The following is a 15,771-nucleotide window of genomic DNA, read 5'->3' as shown; positions in this document are numbered from 1 at the left end:
CAGTCTGTGAGAAAAACTGATTTCCATTTCTAGATGATTTCTCTGGTAAATTTATGGTGCATAGGCAAGGGGTGGGTTGGGAGTTGGGATGTGGGTGAAATGGGGCAGGGGGATCCTGATTGGAAATTCCTAATGGTGTTCTAGATGAAAGATGATGGTGGTTAGAACCTGAAGTTGAACCGGAAATGGAGTGGAGATGGACAGATACAAGATGTGTTTTGGGCCCTTGAACCAAGAGGATCTTATAAGGTGAAGCTGTAAAGAAAAGTGGGAGTTTTTTGGAGAAAGTGTTTCAGGTGGAGGGAACATGTTCAAAGCATGAGAAACCAGAGAAATAATGGATATTTGAGGGTCTGGAAGGAGGTCTGCACACCTGGAGGCTAAAGAAGGAAAGTATCAAAAGATGAGATAGGAGATACAGGCAGAAGCCCGACCATACAAGACCATGTTAAGGAATTTAGATTATGTCAGTGACTGGCGTTCCAGTCAGGGCTGTATTTGGAGATTACCTGATTATATAATCACTAACCCATAGTGGAAACCTTGGGAGTAGATGAGTTACACAGGGAGAACATGTAGAATGAAAAGAACAAAGACTCTTAAAGCCAAGACCTGAAGAAAGTTAGCATTTAGTCACTGATAAACATTGATACATAGTAGAAACAATAAAGGAAAACTTGGAACAAGAGGGACCACTAAAGCAAGGGCCAGAAGGTTTTCACAAGTCACTGGTGAGCAGTTCAGATGATTGTCTGAGAGGTCATTGTTGAATTTGGTGAGAATGAGTTTGGTGCAGTCACAGGTTGAAAACCAAATTATTGTGGGTTGAGTTAATTGGGAGATAAGGAAATTGAAACAGTGCATACAGACAATTAGGTATGCTTTGAGCGAGTGGTGTTTGGAGTCTTGGATGGAAATTTTTTTTTTTAATGGTCGGATGATTTTTAAATTAAGACTTTAACTTTCAGAACAGTTTATTTAGGTTCACAGCAAAATTGCCGGCAGATACAGAGATTTCCCCCCCGCCCCCCACGCCCCACCTCATGCTTCCACAATGTGCACAGCCTGCTCCAATGTCAGCATTTCCCACCAGAGTGTTTGTTACAATTTTGACCCTACATTGACTCATCATTATCACCCAAAGTCCACAGTTTTTATTCTTGATTCTGTACATCCTATGGGTTGTAACAAAAGTATAATGGAATGTATCCATCATTACAGTATCATAGAGTATTTTCACTGCCCTAAAAATCCTCTGTGCTCTGTGTGTTCACCCCATCCCCCACTCCCCTCCCCTTGGCAGCCTCAGATCTTTTTACTGTCTGCATAGTTTTGCCTTTTCCAGAATGTCATATAGTTGGAATCGTATGGTATATAACTGTTTAATCCTTGTTTTTTCACAGCTTGCAAGCCATTATTCTTTTAAACACCATATAATATTTCATTTTCTGTATGTACTATTTATCCGTTCCCCTGCTGAAGGATATCTTGGCTGCTTCCAAGTTGTGGCAGTTATGAAAGGCACAGTAAACAGTGTGTGTAGGTTTTTGTGGGGGTGGGGCATAAATTTTCAACTCCTTTGGGTAAGCAAGGACCTTCTGGTAGAATCTTAAGGAGAATTTTTGTTTTTATATAGGAGGTACATGTTTAAATCCTATTTGAAAGAGATTGAAAGGTAAAGAGAGAGGAGGTGGACTGGAGTGGGGTCCTCCATACTGTTTTAACTCACTTGCTACCTAGAATCTCAAGGTAGTAACAGAGTTAGATCTAATTTCTTATGTACCCAGCCTTTGCTGCACTTGCATATATTCATCATATCTTAATTTTTACCTTAGAAATACTGTTCGTATATAGTGTTTATTCTCACGTTAGTGTTGTTTTTATTAGTCTGGCACTGTCTCTATAGGTCTGTTGAAATGGTCTCCTCCCCATTCTGGTCCTTTAAATACAGAAGCAAAATACCAGTATGGTTGTGTTACTACTTTAATTAGTACTTGTCATGATGTGGCCCTTCCCAGGATGAATGTCCTGTCATCTCTCCTTTCTCACCATCCTCCCCCATACAGCCCTTCAGTTGCATGACATTTCCGTCTGATCCATGAACTTGTCCTGTTCTCACCACACATTTTTCCTTTACTGAAGGTGTTTTGTTTACCTGAAAGTCATCTCCCACCCTTGCCTCTCTGGTAAAGTTCCATTCAAGGTCAGCCTTCAAGTCACCTGTTACAACTTGATTTAGGCAAAGTCATTCCTTTTCGTTTCCTCAACACTCTCTTCATACTGCTGTTGAAACATTCATTTATCCCTTTATTTTAGTGATTTGTTGGTATGTCTGTCTTCATCTGGACTGTTGGCTTCTCCAGGTGAGGGACTTTGTCATGCATGTCATTTGTATATCCTGGATGTCTGGTGTAGTGTCTGAGGGTCATGAAATATTTGTTGGATAAATGACTGAATTATAACCATTAGGTGTGTTGGAGTTGGGAATGATTGTTTTAAAGCTAAGTGCCCTGAGGCCTAGGGAGGTGAAGTGGTTTCCTCAAGGTTATACAGATAGGAACTCGCCTCCTGACTTTTGGCCGCAGCGTCTCCACAGCGCGCCGTGTTCTCTGTGGGAGCTTGTCCTGGCTGCCCTCAGCCAGTGCCGCTTGGTGATGCCTAAATGAAGATGGAGACAGAATGAGCACATTCGGTGTATGTGTTGTACCTAGGTGCTCAGTCGTGTCCGACTCTTTGCGACCCCTTGGACTGTAGCCTGCCAGGCTCCTCTGTCCATGGCGATTCTCCAGGCAAGAATACTGGAGTGGGTTGCCATACCCTCCTCCAGGGGATCTTCCCAACCCAGAGATCAAACTGAGGTCTGCCACTTTGCGGGCAGATTCTTTACCGTCTGAGCCACCAGGGAAGCCGTCAATGTGTATAATGCTCTTTAATTTTTAGCTTATAGAATGTGACTCAAAGATGAAACTAAAAAAGATACTCTCTGTAAAGAGTCCTAAAATTTCTGTTTAAATTCAGTAGGTAAACTGTCTAGTCTTTCTTCCAGTATATTAAGTTACTTAAAAATCAGATTTAGTGCCCTTTTACTGAAGCCTACACTGTATCTCTTTAGTCCTCTTAATAGGGGACCCTGAGTGCAAAATTGTGTTTGTGTGTGTGGGTATGTGTGCATGTGCACTTGGCAGGGAGCCTAGGTTCCATATCTTTTTTTCAAAGGGTTCCTTTATGCCCCCAAAAGCTAAGAACTACAGCAATGGACTGACTTAAAGATAATTTGCTGTTGTGATAAGTGATTCTCTCTCAAAGCAAAGTACATTAAAAGTTCTTTTAGCTACTGCCTGAATGACATGTTTAATCTTTGCTGCTTGCTTTCATTTTTAGGGTTTGTGTTTAGTGAATCAGAGGGATCTGCATTAGAACAGTTTGAAGGTGGCCCCTGTGCTGTTATTGCACCTGTTCAGGTAACATAGACTACTTTACCAACTCCTTAGAGGGGCGTGTTCTAACGTTCCCTACTTGATTTCGTGTTTTCTGATACCTGTACTCTGTGTAATCATGAGGCATGATCGGTTACCTTTTAACTTGGGTTCATGTAAATTGCTTTAAATGTCTGGAATAAAAATGAATTCAGAATATGAGTAGGTTACACAGCAGTAGCCATTTGGCTGACTTTAACTCCAAATTTTCTATTATGTTTTCTTGAAAATAATGGCCATAACATCTTACACAGTGATCCTATTGAGTAATAATAATTTATGCCAAAGGTAGTTATACCATAATCATGGTACCATTTGTATTTGTTTTGTCTCTTAAAATGACGCTTCAAAAAAGGTGAAGATGAGTTAATATTTTCATGGCCTAAAACTTTATCACATTTTTAAAGTAAGTTGCCAATATATACTGTTTTAGGTGCTAGCTTTTTGGTCTTTAAAATAAAATCAGTAACAGCAGATTTCAAACAATTCCCAAAATTTAAAAAAATTTTTTTTTTCAAACAATCCCCAAAATTTAAAAAAAAAAATTTTTTTTCCTTTGCACATGAGACAGGGTGAATTTCAATGTGTGTATTTGATTTTGAATCTTTATGTGTTGCATTGTTTGAAATTCAAAGGCTGATTTGCCATGAACTATTACATTATTAAAACGGAGAATTGAATTTTCAGTTTGCTGTGATATTTACAATGTCTAAACAGCAGTATAACTTCAGAACTGTTACAAAAGAAACTTGAATTTATTGCTTGTTTTAATCAGCACATTTTGAAAATACATTTTTAATGTGGTATTTGTTATTCATTGGGCATAAAGAATGCTTTCCTGAACTGTTAGTTGCAAAATCAATTTCTCTCTGAAACTCCATACACTTACATTGTTAAATTTAAAGTGCATTTTCTGAAGAAATGTTTTCCTTTATGGTTGATTCTAAAATATATTCTTTGTAGGTCATTGTTTCCTCTTTAAAAAGTAAAGTTGATACATTTTTTTCATTAGTAGATTTTTTTTTTAATTAAGAAAAATTTGAATGAGCTTTGCCTAGGGATTTTGGAGTATAAATAAACTTAACTCTAAATTAGTTATTAGAGCTGTTGAGCAACTGAGGTAGGTTTTGGTTTGCTAGTAGGAATCTTGTCTGAATCTGAGGATTCCGTGTCTTGTTCATATACAAGATAGATTTTATTACCACTGACCCTCTTGGGCCATAATAGTACCTTAGAGTCTTTATTGCCAGTCTATGAATATACCTAAATGCAAGATAAACAGGATTTCATGTTTTATAAAATTCAGTATATTTCCAAAATGGTAGTTATTTTTGCAAGTGGAGTTGCTATGTAACAGAAAATAATTGTAATATTCAAAATAAAAATATATCTTTGAAGTAGTAATTTAGCTTCATAGTCACATGAATGTTTTCAGTTATAGAATTTTGTTTGTATTATTATTTCAATGTAAAAATCAAAACTAAATTACTGAGAGTAATGAAGGGAAGTGTGTGAGTTTAATGTTGAACTTTTTAAAACTGAACTCTAGAACATGGCACTTTTGCTAGAAGAGTAGACATTATGGAACCAAGTAGAAAATATAGTAGTAGACCATGTTACATACAGTAGTACACCTGGAATTAATCACATACCATAATAAGAAGGAATGCAAATCAATGATGAAATACAGTGTAGTTTAGTAAATGCTACTGATTCTGGGTCATCTCATACCATGTACCAAGTTTATTCTTGATATAACACTTAACCACAGGAAGTTGAAAATAATGTGTTACCAACCCTCTAAGAGAATAGATGAGTTCCAGGCTCAGAAAAATATCTGCAGGTGATGTTAGTAGTAAATGAATATCTTTCTTAGACAAAGAAGGCGTACACATTGGTTAGAAAAACACTGAAACCTCAGAGGTGAGATGGGCAAGTATATGCAGTCATGGCAGGTGGAATGATGCTGCACAACCAAAAAATCAAGATGCCTAAGCTCACTAGGAATCCACCAAAGTACACGTAAAACTTTTAAACAGATTCTTTTGCTTACTCTTTATCTTTAGATATAAAATAATTGCCAGTGCATATAAGGGTAGGGTGATGCTGGCACACTCTGTGTAGCTACAGATAACTCTATGTAGTATAAATCTCTACTGTGACCTAGGGAAGGAATTTTACATTATAATTGAAACCATGATAAAATAATGCAGATTCTTTGATGTGAATAATTTTACTTCTGTGAATCTTTCCTGAAGAAATAATCCTTAAGATGGAAAGGTTGTATTCAAGAATTAGCTTTTTTAGAGCAAGATCAAATATGTTTTTTATTTATAGTAGTTTTTCAAAATTGCAAATAACGTAATGCACAGTAATGTCATGTAAACATGGAATAATGTTGGAAGTAAATTTTAATAGCTTGGTAGACATTTAGAGATTGACTTATGTGGGAAACAGAAAAGTGGAAGACAATCACATACCCCTTAGGCTTCTCACTTAAAATTTAAAACAGGTATGAAAGAAAGACTGGAAGGAAGTATATCAAAATGCGAATGGTGATTCTGTTAGTGGTGAAATAATGGTTGTCCCACCTCACTTTTCCAGTTTTGTAATGTAGTTATGTTACTCAATTTTATGTTTGTTGTTATTTGGGGAAAAGTCAGAAGCACTTGGTTGTAGTATTTGTAGATTTTATTTCAGTGAGAATATCATAGAATGTTACTTATTTTTTTGTTAAAATGTTTAAAATTGATAGCTTATTAGGTGCCGGTATTGTGCTAAGTGTATTACTAGATCATCTCATGTAATCCTCATTACAACCTTTTAAAGTTTGTTTTTAATTAGTAAAATAATTTTTACTATTATTTTTAATTAGTAAAATAATGGAACCAGGATTCAACTTTAGGTCTGTTAACTAAAAGTAGTTTTCTTATCTGTATACTACTGTTTTCAGACACTGATGAGTAAGAATCACCATAGTAACTACTTTTTCTTGAATCTGCCCCCTGGAGATAAAGTAGGTGGAGCATCAGGATCTACCTCTTAAATAAACAGGTCAGGTTAAGTACACTTTGAGAAGGAAACCGTATTATACACAGAACTGCTATATCAAATCACCAACGTAACGTAGTTGGCACAGTTAAGAAAAGGTTAAAAATGGGTTTGTTTTTTCTTTGGCATCTTAAAGCTTTTTGAGTTAAATCAGAAAGGTAGGAGCTCCTTATCAGTGACCCACACAGTGGTGTTCTGTGTCACAAATGAGGACTAGTACAGAACCACTTCTGTATTTGGCTTTCTTTGCCCAAGAAATCAAAGAGAAACATAGATTTTTTTCCCTGGTCGATAGGGCATTCACTCTGTGAATGAAGCAGTAAATTTCTTTTTCAGTTATGTGTTTATTATTTTGAGTCAGTTCTTCTATTTGCCAGAAAATGTGTACTATAAAAGAATTATATGGATCTAGAATCAAGTTTATAGTGGTATAGTCTAAGTAATTATGTTCAGTTACTGGTGAATGTGAAGGGAAACGATTTGAAATTCTATAGCACTATTCAAAAGATAAGAAAGGAGGTACAAATTAGGTTTTTTTTTTTTCATTTTAAAATAAAAGAATGATATAAGGTATGTTTATAATAAATTCTAATAATTATTGCTTTAATTGTATAAAGGCATTTCTTTTGAAGAAGCTCCTGTTTTCTTCTGAGAAGTCTTCTTGGAGGGATTGCCCAGGTATGATAGCTGTCTTTTATCAACTTTTACTCCATCTTTTATTTTATAAGTGATTCATGCAGCATTCATTGGCAGTAATTCAGTTGAAATTATCTGTTTTTAAAAAGTAAACTATCAGTTACTTTTTCGTGAGGTTGATTTTTTAAACATTCCCGGAATTTTCATGAACAGTGACTCTAGATCTTACAAATGTGTATTTTGTAATGTGCTTTTCCTAACTGAGAGGGGTAAGACAGGTTTTTACAACTAAGGGAAAAATCTGGTGCACTGTTAGATGATAGCATACCATAAGGAAAAATCATTTATGTTTGTATTGTTTTATTTAGCTTTGAGCAAAAACTCAAGATTATCTTTGTATTACTGAATCTTTTAGTATAACACCTTATGCAATGCGAATACTACTACAGGTAATTCTGAGTTAAATCGCAAATGAAGCTTTCATGGCTTCCGCAATATGATTAAATCAGAGAACTGTATGTGCTCCCTGATAATAACAAACATTTGCATCCTTGACAGTTTACAGAGGTATTTTCTTCACTTACACTATTTTATGTGAACTCACAATGACTACTGAAAGAAGGTAGAATATATTATAATCGCAGTTTTGTATGTAAGGGCAAAACAGCTTCCTTTCCAAACCGTGCAGGTACATTCTACTAGTGGTTTTAAATTTAAGAGAGAAAGTGTCACTGTCATATATTTTTAATTAATGACTGAAATGCAAAATAAATTTCAGTAGAGAAGAAAGAAACTATTCAAAAGAGACTGTTACTAGCATGAACAGTTTATTAATAAAATTTTTAAAATTTCTTGCACAGAAACATTCATATTGATAAGAAATTTTTGTAGCATTTGTCATGAGTGTCGTAAATGCTGTGGTGGCTAGAAATTGAATAGGACAGTTCCAGCCTTTAAAGAACCCTTAGTCTATCTAGGGAGAGAGAAACCTCCCTCTAGCATAAAATTATACATGGGGTATATATCCATCTTATCGCCTTTGTTTGAAAGCTTCAGAAAGTGGTGCTACTTCTGGAGATGAACACTGCTCGAAAAGGGGAGGGTGGCTAAGGTTCAGGACGAAGTGAAGCATCTGTGCTATTTTTTATGTCTGATGCTCAGATCACCACAGTACAGTATCAGTGGTTTGTGTACCATGCAGCATAACTGCAGCGGCCTCTGCTGATGTAATGGATTGTGTCATTGTATGTGCTGAGGGTATATTACTTCATTATCCTTCCCCCTGTGGGACTGGGAGATCGAAGACATGAGACTAATTCAGAAATGGGGGAAAACAGAGGTCTCCACAGGCCCTTACAAGACCTGGTTCTACAAGAAGGGAATCCTCATGGCTGAAAGGCTCCGTTTGCAGCCTAAGAAAGGGGTGATCAGTATCAGCTTACTCCACAGAGCATATTCTTTGCTCTGATGTTTAATTCCGCATTTTCCAGGATTCTTTTTCTCCTGAATGGAAACATTCAATAGCAGTGACATTTTAACCCTCAAGCACATTGTTTTTCTAAACTGTAATTGAAGATCAGTGGCTTATGGATTTCTGCCCCACTAAAAATGCTTGATTTTCATCACTAAATTAACACATTCTTAACATTGTTATTTGACAGGAGTTTTTTGTCCCCCGCAGAGAAAATCACTGTAACTTATGCTTCGGTTATTTTTAGAGGAAGAGCGGAAGGAGCTCCTTTGTCATACCTTGTGTGATATTTTAGAAAGTGCTGGTTGTGACAACTCGGGATCCTACTGCTTGGTTTCATGGTTAAGAGGAAAAACAACTGAGGAAACCGCTAGTCTTTCTGGGAGCCCTGCACAGTCTAGTTGCCAAGTGGAACATTCTTGTAAGATACACTTTTATTTCCTGAAGTAATTTGTCTGTGTATTTGAATAGAACTATTGAAAATTTTAAAGAGAGAACAAGATTTAAACATTGTATAAGATCTGTTTTTTAGCCTAAGCTTACTTAATCCTTGAGCTTTGTTAGTATTTTTCATTTCTCACTTGATGATTTTAATTGCTGGAGGATATTGCATTTGTCTATTTTTTTCTTTGGTTTTTGGGGAAAAAGCATAGGAAATGCATCTCTTAAAGTAAACTTAGTAAAAGTTCTGGTTAACTTCTGCTTGATGACAGTATCTTTTGAGCTTCAGAACTCTCATTTAGAAAGCTGAAAGAACATATTTCTGTTTTCTTTGCTTCGAATACTTTAGTGCTTTCCTTGGTATTGGGAAAAACAGGGAAATTATTATTATTACTGTTTTTTACATTAGGAAATGTCTTAATTATCTTTAGCTGTTTCCTAAAGCAAAAATGGGGACATTTTTCTTCCCTGTGTTGTGTCTTTTCCTCCTGAACTTTTTGGACTTGGTTACTGTAGATAAATTATTTTGAGATGGTTTTTTTATTATGAGTTTTAATTTTGCGTTCATTTAAGTTTTTCATACCTTGAAGATTTCTCTTAGAGAAAAATAGCAGCTCTTCTCACTCACAAGAATTATATATTCTATGGTCTTTAATTTTTAAAAATTCTTACATAGTTGACCTACAAACTGCCAGAATGAACTAGTAAGATTGTACTACGTGTAAAGAGTTGCTTTTCTGGTTTTCTTTTTAGAAATTAACTTGCTTGTAGGTTGCTTTTGGTAATTGATAGTTCTAAGTGCCTTTATTAAATCAGTGACTTGTTCTACTTATAGTGCAGTCCATTAACTATTGACTCTGTGGAAACTGTAGATACCCAATTTCTAAAAAGTAAATTTCAGTTGCTATGGTACACATCTTGCTCTCCCTATAGGATTGTATATGAGGCAAGTTGTCTCCTTGAGCCAAAATGTCTATGATGTCAGCATCTTCTCTCTCACCTTTGCAGTTACAATGGCAAATTCTACTAAAAGTATATTTGCAAGGAATAATTTTTCAAATTTAAACAGTTGAATGACATTTCCTTTTAGGCCTTTCAAACATAGCATTTCAAAAAAAATTTAATATATTTTTAGAGTTGAAGAAAACAAGTGGAAAATGCTCACAAGGTTGATAATCAAAAAATGTCATTAAGGCTGGTTTTAAAATATTTTCCAGATTTTACTGGATTGCATAAAAGCATGTTTAATAGTTTTGTTTAGGATATTAAAATCTTAATAGGAATAGTTGAAGTAGTTAGAAGTTGTTTTAAAGAATATGTGATTAAAACTACTCCATGTATTAATTTTATAAGAAAATAGTTTTTTGCTAACATTTTTCATTAGTATTTTAGTAAACTGTGTGCTCACTGGATGTACTGTATTTTTCTGTGTTGATTGGTTAAATTGTTCTAGGTTAAATGGCCTCATGATGTTAACTTTGGCACTTCAGGAACCTATGTGGGCCTATTATATTGATTCCCCCTCCAAAAGACATTTTTTAGTAATTTTCCAATTTACTTTGTCTCATTTTTAAAATAGACATGAAATGAAACTATTATAAATTGATTTTTAATGTTATATAAATTTGAGAAGTTTTAGTAATTGAAAGTTTGAAAATTCACATTAGATGTTGACAATGAAGTGAACTTATATTAAAATGTATCCCATGTAACGATCTGTTTTACCTGTTCTTTCCTTTATTCCCAGCTATGTTCTTTTTCTTGTGTTTTATATTTTTCTACCATCCTGCCTGCTAAGCTTTTTGTTTTGCTTGCCTCTTTTCTCTAAATTACTATCTTTATGTCAACTTTCATAGTGTACACTCAGTTAAATTATTGAGATAATCAGGCACCACAGAGAAGTTAGTACAGTTTGGAAAATATTAGGTAGAAGTTTTATTTTATCTTGAAATTTTAAATGTGAAATGTTTTTCCCCTTGTCAATATTACATTGTGTACAAACATTAATTTCATTGGCTTTTGTGGTGTGTAGTTTTGGCTTTTGGTAATGCACACTTGTTTGCAGTAGTGAATACTCAGGTTCAATTTCAGTTTGTTTCCCACACACAAATCAAAAGATTATTTAAATGAATCCATTTGGGCTTTTACAGATGTTAAAAAGTTATTCAAAACATTTGAAAATTAAATCTGGACTTTGAAAGGCTAAAATAATGTGACATTTTTTATTGTAAATCAAAATTTCACTTTTGAATACATAGTGAAACAATTTCTTCAGTTCTCTAGTGAGGATTAGTATTTGAAAATACTAATATTTATTTAATAAGATATATGAAATTGTTCCTTGTGATTAATTAGCATGAGCATTTTGATCTGTATAGGATTTCTTTAAAGACTTCATCTTTGTGGAGCCGAGACTATCTGGGTTCAGATCTCAGTTCTGCTGTTTATAGCTTTGTGCTCTTGGGAGGATTCTCCTTTGGGCCTCAGGTTCCTCTTCTGTAAAATGGGATAATAGGGTTGTTTGAGGATTAAATGAGGTTAAGGCCCATAGAGCATTTAAAAAGGGGCCTGGAACGTAGAACTGTGCTAAGTAAGCCTTACTTTTCATTTAAATGCTTTATTTGATTTCCTTTGATTTCTTAAAATTTTATAATTTTATTAATAAATATAATCTAAATAAGATGCTGAAAACTTGTTAACAGTTATACAAGTAAATGAGGAAACAAACTTAAAGCTGTCGTTGAACCTGTGTATTTTCAAAGTGCTCTGCCTTTTTATACACATTTGTTTAATAATGAAACATCAAGTCTAAAATAAAGGTTTTATATTAGAGGAAGATTAGCTGTGAAGATTTGACTTGGCTCTAAGAAATGAAAGATGATTTAGAAGTGCAGGACACATTGCAATTATGTGTGAAGCACTATGATTGTCAATGCTTTCTCACATGTTATTAACTATTCTAGCACAAGTGAATTTAAAGAAAATGTTTATTATTTAATCACCTTTCTACATTCTCAGTATTAAATCCATTTTAGTTCTATTCATGATACCTAAGATGTTGAAATATAAATTTATGTTACAGTAAAGTGGAAAATAAACTGAGAATTCTAAGGAGTAAGGAAAGAGGGAAACTTTTGATTGCTTAAAAGTATTTACAGCCTGCTGTGTGTATCTTGTGTCATTTATTTGCCATGTGTAGTGCTGAAAAGTGTCTTTTATGTATAGCTGCCTTGGCTGTCGAAGAGCTTGGCTTTGAGCGATTTCATGCATTAATTCAGTAAGTAACATTGGAACATTTAAAATACTTACCTTGTGGACACATTGCCATTTTAAGTCTGTTCATACTGTGGAAAGGTACTTAGATTTGTATGCTTGAGGATTAATTTGTTTTCAGATTTTTTTAAGAAAGAATAATTTGTCAATATGTTCTTAAAATATTCTGATTCCCAAATTAACTCTGGAAATACACCCTTTTGTAACATTAAAGGCTTTTTCATCAATATAATGAAAAAATCATTTTAGCTTAATGTTTCTCCAAGTGAATATAAAGATTTCTAGTATGACAAATATTTGTGTTATTACTTATTGTCAAAATACGTTTTCTACAATTTTCATTTAAAGTGCCATGTTTTCATTAGAGTATTTAAATTTTTTGTTGTGAAATAAAAGGTAAGGATAGCTATGTTGGTAGAATTGCGAGTGGCATTTGATTTGAAATATAATGTTATTTTAAAAGAAGCCACAAATGTACACCTTATCCTTGGTGTTTAGATATTTGTTAAATAATTTTCAAGCTTTAAAAAGTCAAGTTTCTTTGTTCCTAACCATATCCTAGAAGAGGACCACCTAACTCCTTAAATAACTATGATCATTAAAGAAGTCATTGATGCCAGACAGTTCATCTAAGAGATGAAGAGGTTCCCTACCACGTAGGCTTTCTATTTTAATGATACCTATTACATATAATGACAGTTGTCAGCAATAGCTTTGGCTTTTAATGGCTAAATTTATATTTGAAAATTTGAGACACAAAAATCTCCTCTTTGTATGCATTTTAATGTAGAAGACAATTTAAAAATGTTCCCATTTATGAATGTGGTCAGTCTCAACATCATGTTAATACTTAATTCTTTTTTCCCCCCAGAAAAAGATCATTCAGAAGTTTAGCAGAATTAAGAGATGCTGTCTTGGACCAGTATTCAATGTGGGGAAACAAATTTGGAGTATTGCTTTTTCTGTATTCTGTGTTACTGACAAAGGTTGGTTAAAGAAGATGTTTTTCTGATTTTTATTCGAGTTTAATATTTTTCCTGCTGCAGAGAGAAATTTTACTCCTGATGTTGTTTCTAAATCTCAGAATTGAAATCTCTTGTGCCAGTAATGAAGAATCAGTCTCTTTTTCTTCATTCACCTGTTACTTAACCACTTTTCAAGCTTCACCCATGATCTTCTAGACTGTAGAGATTTATCAGTAGTGTTCTAATTATGAAGTACAGTGAGGTCTTTGGTATTTTATTTTCTTTGATCATCGCATAAGCACTTGATCACTTAACCCCTTCTGGAGCAGCTGTATCTAACAGCAGTCCCTTCTTAGCTTACCTGATAAATCACTATACTAGTTCTCTTTCTGTAATGCCTCATAATTTTCTGCTTATAGCTTCATTTCCATCTTTTCCTGTTATTTACCTTTGTGTCCTCTAGCTTACCTTTACATGGTTCATTCTGATCTGTACACTTCTGGTCCTGCCCTTTTCTAGGAGTGCCAGTCTCACATCTCCAGCAGCCTGTTTGGTCTGAGTTATTCTGCTGGATTTGCCATATCTGGAATCAGACTTCATTCACTTGATAAATGTTTATTGAGCATTGACTGTTTATTAGGAACTAAACTTACAGTGTGGGGTACAATTTTTGTTTAATCATTCCTCTTCAATGTTGTAAACAAAAAAGTAGACACCTTAATAGTTGCTTCCATTATGGCAGTGTTTTTGGTGTTTATTTGTTTCATGCACAAAGCGTGGTGGGACAATAGAAGGCTTGCCTCAGTTCATATGGTATAATCAAGGGCAGACACTGTAGGTGTCATTTGATGGATGGGGAGAAGTTTTCTGGACAGAGTAACAATGGGAAGAAATTCTAAGCTGTGGGAACAGCAGGTATAAAGACATTATCGGTTGGGGATATATCACACATTTGGAAACTGTATATGAGTTCAGTATTAGTGTAGCATAATCTACCAAAAGGGCAACCGTGGAAGATGAGAATGGCATATATGTAAGCATTCTTGTGCAAAAATACTTAAAATCTCGTTTCATGTGGCCAAAATTGGAACAAATCAGAAATTGTGAGCAATGGAGTAAGAAGATCTTTCTGTTGCTAAAAGGTTCTTTAAATTGGTATTAGAGTTGTGCTGGAGGGAGTTGGTATGTGAATAATAAGACTAGAGTCAAGGAAACTGGAAAAGTAGTTACTGAAATAGGTGACCCTAAGCCAGAGCAGTGATCATGGAAGTGGAAAAGAAAAGGAGCATATTTTTTAGAAGCATGTTTTAAACTTAGAAATTTTAAACCATTTAGGAGCATATTTAAGAGAAGGAATGAAAAGTAGTTAGTAGTTGATATGCAATGGGGACTGTCAGTGATGGAGGTCCTGAGGATGCCTGGTTTCTTAATGAGTTCATCATGACTGTTCAGTACTCTCCCAGTTTTTATGCTCAAAACTTTTGATACCTCCTCTCTGTCTTGTCCTTCACAGCCAAGAAAACTGTCATGTCTAGTTCTTCCTTGACCTGGTCTTTGAAATCAGGTCCCCTCTCTCCCTAGTGATTTTTGGCACTTGATTATGTTATTCATTGTGACTTTATGATAGTCCATTTTGTATAGTTGTTTTCAAGGAAGGCCAGTGTGAGATCTTAAACTTGTTTGTATCCTTCTACAGTATTTCCACAATCAATGCTCTTTTGATTGTTGATTATCATCTCTTTAATTTTTAGAAATGGCCTATAATCAAATGGAATCAATGGTTAAAGTTAGGTGAATAGCACAATGAATGGCAGTTTATCTTTGTCCTTTTGAAATTGCTGGAGATAAAATGCCTAGGCCTTCTTGTACTTATCCAACAGCTAGACCTTTAGGGATTTGGGTGATCTTTTGGGCGATTAAAAATACCAGAAAATTGGCTTTCAGGAAAATAAGAAACTCCTGCCCTCCTAGTTTACGTTTTATTTTGTCAGCGCACATTTGAATGACCAATATGTAAGAACACATAATCAGAAGAGAACCTTCCATTTTCTTATATACGAGCAATACCTGTTGTGTATTTAAATTTATATCTTTATCATGTGTGTATATATTTAGTTTTTTAATGATCTAAGAAAATACATCAGGTGCCTCAGTAGGTATATTGGGTTCAAATTTTATTTCACCTGAAGTTAAATGAGTATTAACTTTCAGATAAAATAATTTTCTCCTCACTTCTCTTGAAATTTAAATAGTCTATCTGTCTCTCCCCTTCTCTTGCCCTCCCCCCCACCCCTTTAACTCACATACACCCACATTGGATCTGTTACCTGTTCTGATGTAGAGTCCACAGAAGAAAAAAAAGATTCTAAGAAATAACTGCTTTTCACCATTTTCATTTCAAATGCATTTGAAATCCCCCCATTTCAAATCTGGATAAATCTTTGGGAGAAAAGTTACT

The 15,771-nt window shown here is 34.6% G+C and overlaps 1 protein-coding gene across 2 annotated transcripts in view; it reads left to right on the top strand.

Moving 5' to 3' along the window:
- The window catches only part of MINDY3 (MINDY lysine 48 deubiquitinase 3), a 79,773-nt gene that overhangs the window by 8,884 nt on the left and 55,118 nt on the right, over window positions 1-15,771 (top strand). Inside the window, exons 2-6 of one of the 2 annotated variants that reach the window (XM_061126284.1) lie at window positions 3,382-3,461; window positions 7,145-7,205; window positions 8,882-9,055; window positions 12,301-12,352; window positions 13,220-13,334. In XM_061126284.1, coding sequence (XP_060982267.1) covers window positions 3,382-3,461; window positions 7,145-7,205; window positions 8,882-9,055; window positions 12,301-12,352; window positions 13,220-13,334 — 482 coding nt within the window. Of the gene's footprint in view, window positions 1-3,381; window positions 3,462-7,144; window positions 7,206-8,881; window positions 9,056-12,300; window positions 12,353-13,219; window positions 13,335-15,771 lie in introns of those variants that run through there. The other variant, XM_061126285.1, reaches the window with a different exon arrangement.

The sequence above is a fragment of the Dama dama genome, chromosome 23 (assembly GCF_033118175.1).
Source record: "Dama dama isolate Ldn47 chromosome 23, ASM3311817v1, whole genome shotgun sequence".
Classification (NCBI taxonomy): domain Eukaryota; kingdom Metazoa; phylum Chordata; class Mammalia; order Artiodactyla; family Cervidae; genus Dama; species Dama dama.
This window is presented reverse-complemented; position numbering and strand designations above follow the sequence as displayed.